This window comes from Amaranthus tricolor, chromosome 13, assembly GCF_026212465.1.
Source record: "Amaranthus tricolor cultivar Red isolate AtriRed21 chromosome 13, ASM2621246v1, whole genome shotgun sequence".
Lineage (NCBI taxonomy): Eukaryota > Viridiplantae > Streptophyta > Magnoliopsida > Caryophyllales > Amaranthaceae > Amaranthus > Amaranthus tricolor.
This window is the reverse complement of record NC_080059.1, coordinates 4,067,501-4,082,010: the sequence shown is the minus strand read 5'-3', so window position 1 is coordinate 4,082,010 and position 14,510 is coordinate 4,067,501. Positions and strand designations below refer to the sequence as shown.

Genomic DNA, 14,510 nt, shown 5'->3' with positions numbered 1-14,510 from the left:
TAAACTAATTATATGAGCTCGTCTCATTATGAGTTTGTCTCATACAAGATTTTTTTTGCAATATATTTACACCACTTTTAACTTATATTTTTTGTTTTATTTCAAATTTAATTGATTCATTTAACCTAATTCTTAAATTTCTGTGTCATTTAATAATGTAGCAAATTTATTAAAACGAATGACTAACTTAAAAGTTGAAAGCATCTTTGTTAGGAATTTATCGTTGGTAAGACTTAACAATCACCAAAATTTTAGTTGGTTTTTATGGGTAATGATGTCTACAATTTACCATGTATAATTAAAAGTAAAAATAGAAATATTTGGTGAAAACTAAAAACTGTTAGGAAAATGATATACAACTTATTTGAAATGTGATTATTGCACTAGAAACATGAATTACGAAAATCATCCAAATATCGTATAAAAAGTCCAATGTATAAATTTTCATTGGCAAAATTGCTCAATTTTTCAAAAATACATAAATGGTATAATTCAAAGAATAAATTAAACTAATACTCCTCCTATAACTAATTTGAATTGAAGTTATTTCGTAGTTCACAACAACAATAATTAATCTACAAATCAATCATTGGATTTTATTTATGTACATTTTTTCACAACCCCAACCCTATTTGAATAGTGAACTTAATGTGTCGGCTGAACATTCACCTTTATATCATCTAGAGACGTAGAAAGGTTATTTTAGACGTAATTCTATTGAACAAGCTTGATCTGCATCAGTCAAACCCAAGATATAGGTATGCTGATCATTCACCTTTATATGTGTAATGAACCAATTCGGCTACCATTCTTGTATTTTATGTTAGGCAATTTAACTTTAGCGTAGATTATGGTCTTTAATCAAATGACTTTGGTCATAGTAGCTTAGGCAGACCCGGACCTAGATTTCCCATGACCGCATTCATTAGCCTCCTTACTTGTAGATGGATTTGAAGATGAAGTAGTATGAAGGCTACTCCATTTGATCATATTATCACTAAAGGTAGTAGTACTACTATTGATCACATTATTCCCAACATTTCCATTATTACCACTAATAAAAGATGATAGTGTAGTTTTAAGAATGGAGTGAAAGTTAGGATCAGAAGTAAGAACTTTGGCTGCTTGAGTGATACTATCAGGTAAAGAATCATGATTAATAGAAGGATTATGATTATGATTAATCCTATTTTGAAACATATTAATTTGATTATTATATGGGTTTTGATGAGAATTAATCTGTCTTGATGACCCAATAATTAAAGGATTAATTTGTGTTTTTGGTAAATTAGGCCAAGAAACTAAATGGGTATTATTATTACTTGAATGATCTGAAAAATTAAAGGCTAAATTTGTGGAAGGATAATACCTCGAACCATAATTTTGACCTATGTTTTGTTGGTTTGTTGAAGGTAATGAGGTAGAAGTAAGGTCTAAGGTTACAGTAGGGTTTGTGGGATTAGGGCAAAATGTTGAGGAATTAGGTAAATAAATTGGGTTTTGTTTGGAATTATCAGGGAAATTAAAATTAAATTTAAATCCTCGATGGAGTTCAGGTTCAGTGGGTTTTGATAAAGTAGATGTAGAAGGGTTTGATCCAAGTGGGTTTGAAGATGAAGATTTGGACATTAACATGTAAGCTGCAGCTGAGGTTGTGGAAGCCATGGCTGTTGCTGAGACTGGAAGTGGATGGTTGTGTGTTCCTTCATATGTAGTGATCAATATTGACATGTCCTCTGCACATCTTTGTACCTATATATTGTGACGTGTTATATACATAGTTAGACTTTGAATGTATTGGGACAAACAAAAAAATCACTGCTTATGTTTTTTCTTATACATAAATGAAAAATAACACATTTTTGCTTGTTAAATTGTGGATATTGTGCAAATGTAACAACTTATATGAATCAGAGGTAGTAGTACTATATAGTAAAGCTTGTACCATGTTGACGTTTTACACTTCACAAACATAGTTTCACCATGAATGTTTACTATTGCATAGATAAAAACAATAATTATCAAACGGATCTTATTAGGTTTTCCTTGATTTCTAGTTTAATCAATAACAATTTATATTTTTTTAATTTTAAATAATTGAAGATACTTAATTACGGTTAAATTAAGTTTTGTAAAACGCAATAGTCGACCTAGTGTAGGTTTTTTTGATATGTATTGTGATCACCCGTCCTACATCCATAAAAAAAACTTGAGAATACTATAGGTTTGCCACTTAGTATTAGCACTAGATCAGATATGAGAAAAAGTTGTCTTGTTGCATTCATATTTCTAGTCAAAGAGCTCTCGGATCGTGTGAGGGGGCATGATGAGGGTAGAGCCAAAAAGCAAAAAATAAACAGGTCGAAAAAATATAAAGTAATATTATCAATATATAATTGAAAATATACTTAGCTTAGACTTTTGATTGGAATAGTCTCTTCATATAATAATTACCTGTTTCCTTACGGGACAAGAAGGAGCAACAGTGCATCGATAGTATGCTCGAGGGCATGGATTTCCCTTTGCAATCTTCTGCCCGTACTTCCTCCATTGACATCCATCATTCATCTATAAACAATATCAACAACAATTAAGGATCGATAATATATAAAACTTAAAATAGCATTTTACTACATATAGAACATATTTTAAGACTTCAACAATCACCAACTTAATCTTTTAGTTAAATTTATCGAAATCCCATAAAATATTATATATTCTATCAGTTTTCACTTACAGTAGGAGTATCACAACGAACTCGTACAGAAACCCTAGCCTTCTTCATAGGAGGTTGTTGTACCACATCATTATCACCACCATCATCATCCTTATTAGAAACTTTACTTGGAAGCCAAGTTTCTTCACCATCTTTTATCTCATCTAAGCTGTTTTCAGGACTCGAACTCGGTATTAGGGTTTGTGTACAATCCCCCATACTTAAACCATTAATACCTTTACATTCTAATCCAAGATCCAACCTTCTCTCCTTTGCTTCCTCATCATGATCATCTAATGCTAATTGGTTTGATGAACTAGCATTAGTAGTAATTTTACTTAGCTTAATATTGTTTTTGTTTGAATCTAGACTTGAAGATCTTCCTAGACTAAGAGAAACAAGCTCTTCTTCATTATCATCAATAATAGTAGGAGAAGAGATTGTAATTTGGTTATGTTTTGGTGTTGGTTTGGGGTTTTGTTGGGAGATTTCATGGAATTTGTTTTGTAATATTTGATAATCTTTCATGATCTTGTTTAGGTGTTGTTTAAGTCTTTGATTTTCTTCCATTACTTCACCCATTTCAGCTTTTGTTGATACAAGAAGTTCCTCATCCTGTGTAAAATTGAAAACAAGGAAAGATTATAAAATAATATTTCAGCTGTTCCTTTTGAATTTACACCGATAATACAAAAAAAGTTTATATTTTTGAATTTTATGATGTAAACCGAAAGAATATAGTTTATAATATTATTATGATATATATTCATATACAAAACAAAAATATTGATGCAATTAATTTTAATTTCTACTTAATACGTAACCATTGATATAAGTTTCTGATGTATATTTAATTTAGTTTCATTATGTGGTCAAATTGAAGTAACTAATTTGATTATAAGATTTCAATTAGTAAGATTCGTTCGATGTAAAGTACCTAGCTATAATAGTACTTGGTAGGGTAGTGTGTGTATCTATATATATATATATGTTAGTAGGCTGGAATTCATAAACATTTTATTTAAATTGAAGTAAAAAAAAATTTGTTGTGAGAACTAAAATATATTTTTAAAATATAATTGTGTGAGCAAGTTTTTTTTTTTACAAAAACATTATATATTAGCTTTGCCAAAAAATTATATCAAATGATAAAGGCTACTTAAACTGTTATAAATAATGCTGAATATGTCCGTAATGTAAATGTTCAATGCATGCTTTCACATATCAAATCTAAAAATTTCATTCAACCAATAGTAATTAATTATTAATAATTAATTAGGAGTAGAAGTATACTATCGGTCAAATATTTGAATTAGATGATGTAAAAAGCATAAGCAAAGAATAAAAGTAGTTATGTACTATTAAGAGGTATTTTCCAAAAACATTTATTTTAAAACATTAAGAGTATGTTTAGCCGGTTTTTGGCTGAAGCTATTGGCTAGTTTTTTAATTAAGCTAGTTCTTATATAGGTGTTTGGTAAAATTATATGTAAGGCTATTTATTAGAAAAAAAAGTAGATGAAAAACGAATAGATAAGTTTTTTGCTTTTAGCTTAAAAGACAGATTTTTCAGTTGACTTAAAAGTTATTTTTTTACAAAGCATTACTTTAGTGGATGTTTAGCTAATACTAAAGCCAAAAACCAACAAAAATAAAAATCAAGAAAAAAATCATTTACCAAACATCTCTTAGACGTCGTAAGAAGGTAGTCAACCTGATCCTTTTTAGATGACGTATTCTTCACTTGAGGTTTCTCTTCTGTAGTAGCAACTGGAACCTGCATAACATAAGTAACCATTTTTTTTTTAATTAATTTGTTAATTCTTTAAAAAATTGTCATCAAATTATTTAGTGTTCATGTCACATAATTATTTTTACGGCTTATTTTATAGTTAAGTGCATATAATTTTTTTTTTTTAATTGTGTAATGCTAGTATAGTTAAAAAAAAAATAGTTCAATAGTAAAATGAATTTTTAATATTTCTAACCCCTTGACTTTAATTTCTTGGTTTCACCTTTCTAAAATAATAAAGGTATCTTTATGTTGAATACTTAAAAATCTAATCCAGATCCTGTTAAGTCGGATTGGACCAAAGGATTTTTATTATTAATTATAAAACCAATAATAATACTTCATAAATGAGCAGTAACATTAATAGCAACTTGTTTTTTTAAAGTACAAGGGTCAAATATGTGCGTTTCTCAATAATCAAGAAATAAATTTTTATAATAATAATAGTAGAAACCTTATTTAATTTCTATACCTTGCTTTAAAAATTAATACCACTTCGTTCCATTTTCTTTACCAAACACATTTTTCAGCAATAATAATGTTTCACAATAAGTATATATCCAGAAAAGTTTCTAAAAAAAATGATTTGTTTTTTAATCAATTGAATAGTTAACATTTTAGACTTTAAAACACTCCAAGAAAAATATTATAATATGTTATTAGCGTCAAAATATAATTTTTGTATAATAGAATTTATATTTGACTACTCGAGGAAATTAAAATGATATGTATTATTTATTTTGCATAAAGATTATCTATTGAAGTCTTTTAATTTAAAGAAAAAATTAGTTTTAGTGATGTCCAAAGTTACCTATAAAAATCAAATTGGTTAATGTTTAACCAAATTCAAAAAATATTTCACTATTCACAAAACATTAGTTGAATTAATATGTTTATTAAATACCCGAAATTAAAACGCCTTTCTATAATTCCTAATTTAAAGTTACAAATAAAGCAACAATTTAATCAAATAAATTCAAAGATAAGATTTGTTTTAAACGGACTAAATTATTAGCTCCTTAGATGCACTTATAAGACGTAATTTAATCGCACAATTAGAAGAAATAGTAGTCATTTAAGTACATAATTTATTAATATCATAGCGTTATATATCCAATACACATATTATCATCATCATCATCATGATAATATGTGTATTTGATATACAATGCTATGATATTAATAAATTATGTACTATTATTTCTTTAAATTGCGTCTTATATGAATAAAATAAATCATTAATTCCATATATACTCTTTATTAAAATTATAATTAACATTGGAGTATTATATTAAAATTCAAACAAATAACAATCTAGGCAAATGACAATTACCAACTAAAACTCAAGCTAAAAAGAAAATAAAACAAATATTCTACTCAATGGTAGATTGTCTTAATCTCAAAAAATTAAAATCGACTACATAAACTAATATATCAATTTTAATGAACGTTTAGATGAATTCTTCGTACTATACACATAAATATTTATTTTAAGACTCAAGTGTAATATATATGGTCGGATTTTGAAAAGAAAAAAGCAGAAATATACATTGGAAGTATTTAGAAAAATAAAATTTACCTGTGATTTAACGTTTGAATCGTTATTATGATCATTCTCAGAAACATATGGTGTTAAATTTTCATCCCCATCATCCATTTTATTTTCATCTCCACTCTGCAATAATTTTGAGCATATATAAAACTTACTAAAAACCCTAACAACTTGCAGTAAAATAGATTTCGTTTTAACTGACTTGTTCTAACATATATTATCATCAAACAATCTGTAAAACCATCCATATTCAAGGGCGTGCTCATGTACCCTCGTTAAAAAAATTTAACTTGATACACTTTTATGAAAACACCTATTAGATATATTTGCTTAAAATAAATCGAGCTATTATTTATAACAATCTTCAAAATTTCTTTGTAAATTAAAAATCAGAAATAAATAATAGTTGAGTTTATTTCAGCAATTATAGTTTATTTAAAAATAAAAATAATTAAATTTATTTTTAACGAATCAAAAAAAATGAATTATTTTTTCCAAATTTCCCTTAGTATTTTACTTTTACCAACTTTTTTGGCGATGAAAATTTTAATATATTTTTATATATGAAGAAAATCATGTATACCTTTAGCGGTTCATCATTGAAACAAGTATTACTAGGAGATGAAATTGAATCCACCATTTTTGTACGATCTTCTAGTTTGCCTCCTTGCAGCTCGGGGCTCCTGGTCGTCGTCGCGGCCGTCATGGCTTAGTCTCTCTAGCTTTTATTTCTTATCTTTCTGATTGGTTGGTGTTGAAACAACAAAATTTGAGGTTGTATTTGTTTGTCTTCTTAAAATAGAGACGCAAGCAACGCAAGGGAGCCTCAACTATTTGACTTAAACAATTTTTTTTATTTGTATATTGCAACTAGCTAGGTTACTACTATTAGTACTCAATATTATCAACTTTTAAATAATAATAATATATATAAATGCTTCATGTACTTGAAAAACCCACCATCCAATATATATGTGTTACTTGTCAACGTATATTTCTCTCCCTTAAGTTCTTTAATTTAGGAGTACTCATTTTTTACATCATGTATATGATGATTCAATTTTCAATGGTTTTAATAAGAAGTTTAGTTCTTTAAGTTACTCAATTTTCCCTATAAGAATTGTAATTATATAAGTCAAATAGCCACTAATTAACTCTTTTTAAATTGATTACTATAGTAACTATCATAAAAAAATTTTATATTGAAGTTCAGCAAGTTATAATAATATAACAAGAATTACTTTTACGATAAGAATAAATAAAATTCTCATTTTTAAGTATGTGTTTTTTATCGATTTTTTACGTGGTAAGGGATAAGGATGATTTTGAGGGGAAAAAGATTAAATCAATATGAGTACTAGGATTATAAACCAGACTACGTATCATTTGACTCTCAAAAGAAACGATTGTAAGAAGAATTTGTGATGAATATGTTAAGATAGATGAGTTAGAATACTCTCAAGGATAAAATATTAAATGAATATGTAAAAAGTGATCTTGGAGTCACAAATGTTTAAAACAAATGAGAGAAAATTGTGCACTTACATTAGTTTGATCATATGCAAAAAAATTACAAATATGCACCAATCAGAAGAGTGGAAAATTAAAACTTTAAGGAGTTTTAAAGATAAAGATCAGATACATAGAAGATAATCTTGACATGTTAAATTTAAGAATGACTTGAGGGATTGAGATTTCTAAAAGCATATAACACCAGATAGGAATGAGTGTGAGCGACAAATATACACATATTGACAATCATTGAAATTGATTTAATAGTGATAGGTTAGTATTAGATAGAGATGAATAATCTTTGCTAATTATTTTTTCTTACGTTAATTTGTTTTGGTTATTTCTAACTTCTTATTGTTAGAACTAAGGGTTCGATATGGTTGTTGTAGTCTATTTAGTTTTAAAACGTGATAGAATCTTAAACATGATAGAAACAAATAAAATATATAAACTAGAAGAATTCAATATGATGATACAACTTAAGGACAACTTTATTCAATTAATATCCTTTACATACATACAATACATGATATATAGAGTTGAAATTTGTAAACTTAGAAAGAGATGGAGAAGACTAGCTAGAAAGAGAGGGATATTATAAATTATTTTAATTATTTTATATTATTAATTTTAAAAAGAAAAAAATAGGTTAGGGCTTTAATTAGTTAAGGAAATAAATAGTACAAAAGGAAGACTATGTTCTAAGGTAGAGCGTTGAAGTTTCGTACATTACAGAAGTCACATGGTGGCCGTGGGAGGAGGAGAAAAGGACCATTATTAATTTTTTAGGTCAAACTTCTACTTCTAAATTCTGTCTTGCATTTTTTTAATCCTTTTCTATTTATTTATTTATTTGTTTGCTAGAGTTTATTCTACTAATTATTGTTGGATTTATATTGCCTTAAATTCTTCAATTTGTTATTTCTTTATTTCAATTTCTGTTGGATGGCCCTTCTAAATTGAAGAAGAGTCGAGGTTTTCAAGATCCAATAATATAGATATAAAAGGTCCACTCCTCATACTTAACCTCTTGCACATGCATTACATCATTTTTTTAGGGCTTGAAATCAAACTATTAAACTTTTGTGTGAGATTTTTTTTTAGATAGCCATAAAATAAAAAAACTTATATTTTCATATTTTGTGTTATAGGTGGGCATCATGTATAGGGTGTGTCTCACGTTGAGACTGCCTCAAACAACAATTTGCGTGTATATATATATATATATATATATATATTTTAGACTATTATTATCAGTTAAATTTTTTTGATTGAGTTATTCTTTTCATCTTTTGATATAGCAACATGTCTAAAAAGTCGATATGATACAATGATATATGAGTTTAAATCTCATCAACCACATATGTCAAGTGGAATATTTAACGCTAAGTATGAGGTTGTATGTGCTGCATTCAGACTTTTATTCAAATTAAATCTCTTATAAAGAATATAGAACAAATCATGAGATTATAATTAATTTATACCTATTAGCTTAAATTTTCAATTTAATAAGTTACTCTTAAAATTAAATTACAACTCCAATCTGCTTTTTTTAGAAATTTGACTATTTGAGGAAGTGTAAAAATGATGCACTTGGTAGCTAGAGATATTTCTAAAATAAACATGGGTAAATTTGTTGAGGTTAATTTTTAATCTATGGCTAATAAACATGGGTAATCTTATTGGGGTCGCATGGAATAGATAAGGTGGTTAATAACTTGCTATAATTCCTTAACCATAAACAAAAACGGGCGCAGCTATATTACCCAATTGGAAGCATGAGACGTGCTTGCATCAAGTTCCATGAAAAAAGCAACGTTATCTAACCTTGGGATCTAGGCCATTGACGACTCATTAATGACCTCCTAAACTCCTTTGATCTGATTAACTGTTTCTAGGTGAAACGATTTTAAAATAAAAAATTTGCAAATAATTTGTATTATTAATTTATTTAACTCATAAGATGCTGAAAGGTTAGATTGTCTCATACAAGAATTTGTAATTGTTCTTTACTCTTACAACTCAATACTCTTCTGTCCTTTGAGAAGATCTCAAAAAATTCTACAAAGATGGAGAAAAATATAAAATAGATATTTTAATGGTGTTGTATTTGTGATAAATTGATAATGTTTTTTAGTGAGATATTTATAGCTTTTATTATTGAAAAGAGAATTAAATTATATTCCCTCCTATTTACTCTAGGTGTTTCATTTTCTTATCCAGTCAAATCATCCTAATGTCTCATTTCTATTTTTGGTATGTTAACTTTACCAATTTATCCTTACTAAACTTAACTTTTTCACACCTTTACACCTACTATCCCCACTTTACCCCTATTAAAGTTTTAAAATACTATACTTTATTCTTTCATGTGTGGTCCCATTTGACCACCTAAAAAATAGTGAAAAATCAAATGGGACACGTAGAGTGAATAGGAGGAAGTAAATTTTAGTGATGTATTGTTATAAATTGGTCATGTTGAAAAATAAAAATAGAGAAAATTTATATGGAGAAAAATGAGAGAGAATAAATAAACATATTTTTCTAAGTGATTTTTTTGGCACAAAAAATTTATTCTGATTTTTGAAAGAAAAAAATCACCATTTGTTGGTAATTTCTGACAAATTCTCTTATAAAATAGAAAGGAAATTTATGAACTCAGGAAATAGGGAATTAGCAAGTAATGTTAGAGACTTGTGGCCGCCTGTGGGGATAATTATTTACAATGTTAGCATCAAATTAGGTTTGCATTTTGCGTGAATCGAATTTTATTTCTATTATTAAAGCATGCATCACTTATCGGTTTGGGTTTGATTTTTGTTGTCCTATTGGCCATCTGCTAGCCAGGGCTAGATTTAAGGATAGTCAATGATATCAACGGCAGCATTTTATTACTTATGTATAAAGTCATACACCTAAATAGTAATATATGTGTTGGTTAAGTTGATAAAAGATATGTTATGTAAATGTATTGACATGGGTTTAAACCTTTTTAAACACATTTTTTAAGGAAAAATATTCCAGAATAATTCAACCTTTTTATGATTTTCCTAAAATAATTCCACCTATTGATTAACTATGAATAATACCAACTTTAGGGTTTTTTTGCCTAGAGTAAACGTGGTTAACCCCATGACTTGCTATAGTAGGTAATTCACCAAAAAATAAAATGAAATTTAATTTAAAATTAGAGAAAAAATTTAAAATTTTAAATAAAAAATTCTCAATAATAAAAAGAAATTATAATTTTTTTTGAATATTTTTTAACATTTTTTTCAACATTTTAATTTAATTTATCTTTTTTTAAAAAAATAAAACCTGCTATAGAAGTTATTTGGTCACCGAGTTTACTCTAGAAAGATACCTTTTAAAATTGTGATTATTCATAGTTAATCAATAGGTGAGATTATTGTAGAAAAATCATAAATATATTTGATTATTGTAGGTAATTTTTTTTATATATATATTATAGACATGATTTACTATTGTTTTAGATCGCGACTGCTTCTAGCCCTCCCCTTTCCTATTTCACCCAAATGTTCAAAATAAATTGCTTTTGTACATATCTTCGTCAATCAATTGAATATTATATTCCTTTCAAGTGAAACAAAGAAACAAAAGAAAGAAGCAGTCAAATTAGTCCACTAACTTGCAATTAATTATAATTAACATAATTTGTTGCATGTGAAAATAAGTTTCTCAAATTAAAATATTATTAAAAATGTCAAACTTGAAAGCCAAATCCAAGAAGTTAAAGAAATTGGTGGCAAGCAATGTGCATCCATTGACCTAAATTGTCTTCCTTTCTTTTCTCACAAAGAGATCTAAAAAGCCTATTTCTGATCTCTTCTCATGCCATAGTCTTCGCAATTTTTTGTATTTAATACTCCTATTATGATGATTAGTATATTTACTTCTATTTGGTAATCCATAACAATTGAATAATGATACTAAAAATTATTTTTTATTATAATTTTATTAAAAAAATCTCATGTTATCTATCTATTTAATATACTATCTCCGTTCTCTAATATTCTTCTCATTTGAAATATTTCACTTTAAGGAAAGAGAAATTTAATTAATAAAATATTTATGACACATATTTAGAAAATATAATATGTCCATGCGAAATCTCGTTAGATTTGTCTTACTGTATAATTATTTTATTTTAAAGATCTCATGTTATATATCTATTTAATATACTCAATTTGTCTTATTTTCTTTTAGTCTGTCTTAATGAATTTACTCAATTTTTATTTTTGAATATAATCTCATCACTTTCATTCTCTACATAATCACATACTTTTATGATATCAACTTTTATAATTTTTTAGTTATTAATGATTTAATTTATGAATGATCAAAATAACGCACTAAATTGTGTAAAAAATCAAATGTAACAAATATAATAAAACAGAAAAGGCATACAAATATAATTTTCAAATAATTAATCCAAATATATGTTATCGTTATCAAATTAAACTATTTCCATTAAACTGTGATATTTGTTACTCTGTCCACAACTATTATCATGAAATTAACTTGATATTATTACATTTTCAATAAAATGTAATTGTTTTGCATTTGTAATAATATCATTAAACTATTATTACTCATACTCTGTCCACAACTATTATCATTAAACTATTTTCAATAAAATGTAATAATATCAAGATTTCAAAAAAAAAAAAAAAAAAAAAACTTGATATTATTACATTTTATTGAAAATAGTTTAACTTGAACTTTTTTTTGTGTTTTTATACAGACTAATAAGTGATGATACATGTAATTGGTTCGCATTTGATGTTTTTCAACAACTTTTGCATAATTTTAATTTTTGATAATTGTCTATTACTTTTTTCTAATTTCATTTACATATTTAAACTTTCTTTTAATTTCATTCATATAATTTATTTTCTCTATTTATTATCAATATCTACTTTTTTCTTTGAGAACCTTTTCCTTTTTCTTTGATGCAAATCTAGACAGAGGATTATATATGATGTATGACTATTTAACTAAATAGATTTTAAATAGTTTTTGATAGGATGTAATTAGTGATGATACATGTAATCAAATTGCATTCACTAATATAATTCATTCACGGATATCATATCGCGAAGTTTCAACTGTTGGATCATACTGAAATTTAAACAACTTAAAATTAAAATTAAAATTTCAAAACTTTTATGTTTTTCAATAGTATCGGTTGCCCGTTGCGCTACTATAGATTCACTCATAGATAGAGAGGAATCAAGGGCGAAGCTACCTGGGTTTCCGGGGAGGCCCGACCCCCTTGTCGAAAATGCGATCCTTTTACTTTTAGCTTTGATCCCCTTACTAATATATGATATATAGTTTGAAAAGTGCAAAAATATAACAAAAAAAATACCGTAGCTCAAAAATTGGAGTAACACATTTTAACTTAAGATTAAAGAATCAAATCCTACTTTAAACTATACATTTTTTAATAAACTAAAAAATTTATATTATAATGTGATTATTCTATATCTTTAATAATTTTACATTCATCAATTTTAATTCGTATGTTTATATTTTTTGTTATCTTAATTTTAATATTGTTTTTTAGACTTACTAGGATAATATATAGAGTCAAAAACACTTGGTTTTTTTAAAAGAGATGGCTATAGGGAAACTTCAACTTCATTTGTTGAATATAGTTTTTGATATGATTCAACTTTATTTCAGTAAACATAATTTTAAAATTTTCATAATTTAATCGAATTTTTATATGATAAATAATTTAATAATACATCGACTATTTAACCTCTAATTCAAAATCCTTATTTCGCCGCTCGAGGGGGAGTAGTACTCTCGTGTCCATGTACCATGTGATTGATTTGGTCGCCACCTACATCACCAAGTTACGTGCGTTGAGTTTAGTCGTTATTTAAAGCTGATTCTGCAATGACTCAACACCTTTATCTAACCTTTTGTGTAGCATCATCAACGGCCAGGATTTCATAAAAACCGATTATTCAATGACTCATTATACCTGACTACTTGTTATACACAAATCAAGGAGTAATAATCTGTTCATAAACTAATTCCTGTTCAATATTCAAACCTTTCTTACGAGGAACTGTCAGTCTCAGTTTTTGGCGAGAAAAACACAGAGTACTTTGAAGGGACACGAAAACTCCAATTCTTGTTTCATCATGTCTCGATTTGGATTTAGGAGAGGAATTAAAGCCATCGTTACCAGAAAACCTTTTACTTGTAATGTTTCCAGGTATCTATTATTTTCTGTTGTTTAAGAATATTGATTTGATCAAACAATTTTTACATTTTTGCTTAATTTCTAGGATTTTTGATTTTCTGGGTATTAATTGCTTGGGAAAATATATCTGGGTTTTTCTGGGTTTTACGAATTATGAGATTTCTGCGTGATTATCTCTGTATTCTCTAATTTGTTTGTTTTAGGTTTATTTTTGTTAAATTGTAGGATATTGAATTGATATTTGAATAAGTGATCTTTTTTTATATTGTTATGGCTGTTTCCTCAAGATATAATCTTGTTATTTGGGAAGAGTAACTGTAAATTTTGCCTTTGGTTTGCAACTGCATTGTTTGATTGATCTTAAAATTTCCCTTTGTTGCTTATCTTAATTCTTTTGTTGGGGATTAGGATTTAAGAGATGCTTTTGATTGACAAGATTGAATTTGCTTGACTGATGGAGGGTTTAAACTTTAATCTTCCTATGACCATTGTAGTATAAGTGCAATACAAATTTGACAAGCCTTGTGAACGTTTTGACAACCAAGTGTTGTATGAGACCGTCTTAAAATAAGACGAGTTCACTTTGAGAATGCGATCACTTTAAGACACTAAGTGAACATTAGATCAACCCAGTTAAGATGATCTCATTTGAGGACTTGTGTTTGACAAGACTTACCGTCACTTTGGATGTCTACAA

At 27.1% G+C, this 14,510-nt stretch overlaps 2 protein-coding genes across 2 annotated transcripts in view; one reads left to right on the top strand and one right to left on the bottom strand.

The window, feature by feature from the left end:
* Positions 1 to 419: 419 nt before the first annotated feature.
* LOC130797935 (WRKY transcription factor 72A-like) lies at positions 420 to 6,840 on the bottom strand. Its single transcript, XM_057660732.1, has 6 exons — positions 6,644 to 6,840; positions 6,088 to 6,183; positions 4,395 to 4,493; positions 2,738 to 3,331; positions 2,455 to 2,568; positions 420 to 1,752 (listed from the first exon to the last, which is right to left on the bottom strand). The coding sequence occupies exons 1-6, from the start codon at positions 6,764 to 6,766 to the stop codon at positions 886 to 888; spliced, it is 1,893 nt and encodes a 630-aa protein (XP_057516715.1). The 5' UTR covers positions 6,767 to 6,840; the 3' UTR covers positions 420 to 885.
* Positions 6,841 to 13,477: 6,637 nt separating this feature from the next.
* LOC130797947 (probable aldehyde dehydrogenase) overlaps positions 13,478 to 14,510 on the top strand; it is a 10,847-nt gene continuing 9,814 nt past the window's right edge. The window contains exon 1 of the mRNA XM_057660747.1: positions 13,478 to 13,825. Within this exon, the coding sequence (XP_057516730.1) occupies positions 13,752 to 13,825 (74 nt within the window). The 5' untranslated portion in view covers positions 13,478 to 13,751. The remainder of the gene's footprint in view (positions 13,826 to 14,510) is intronic.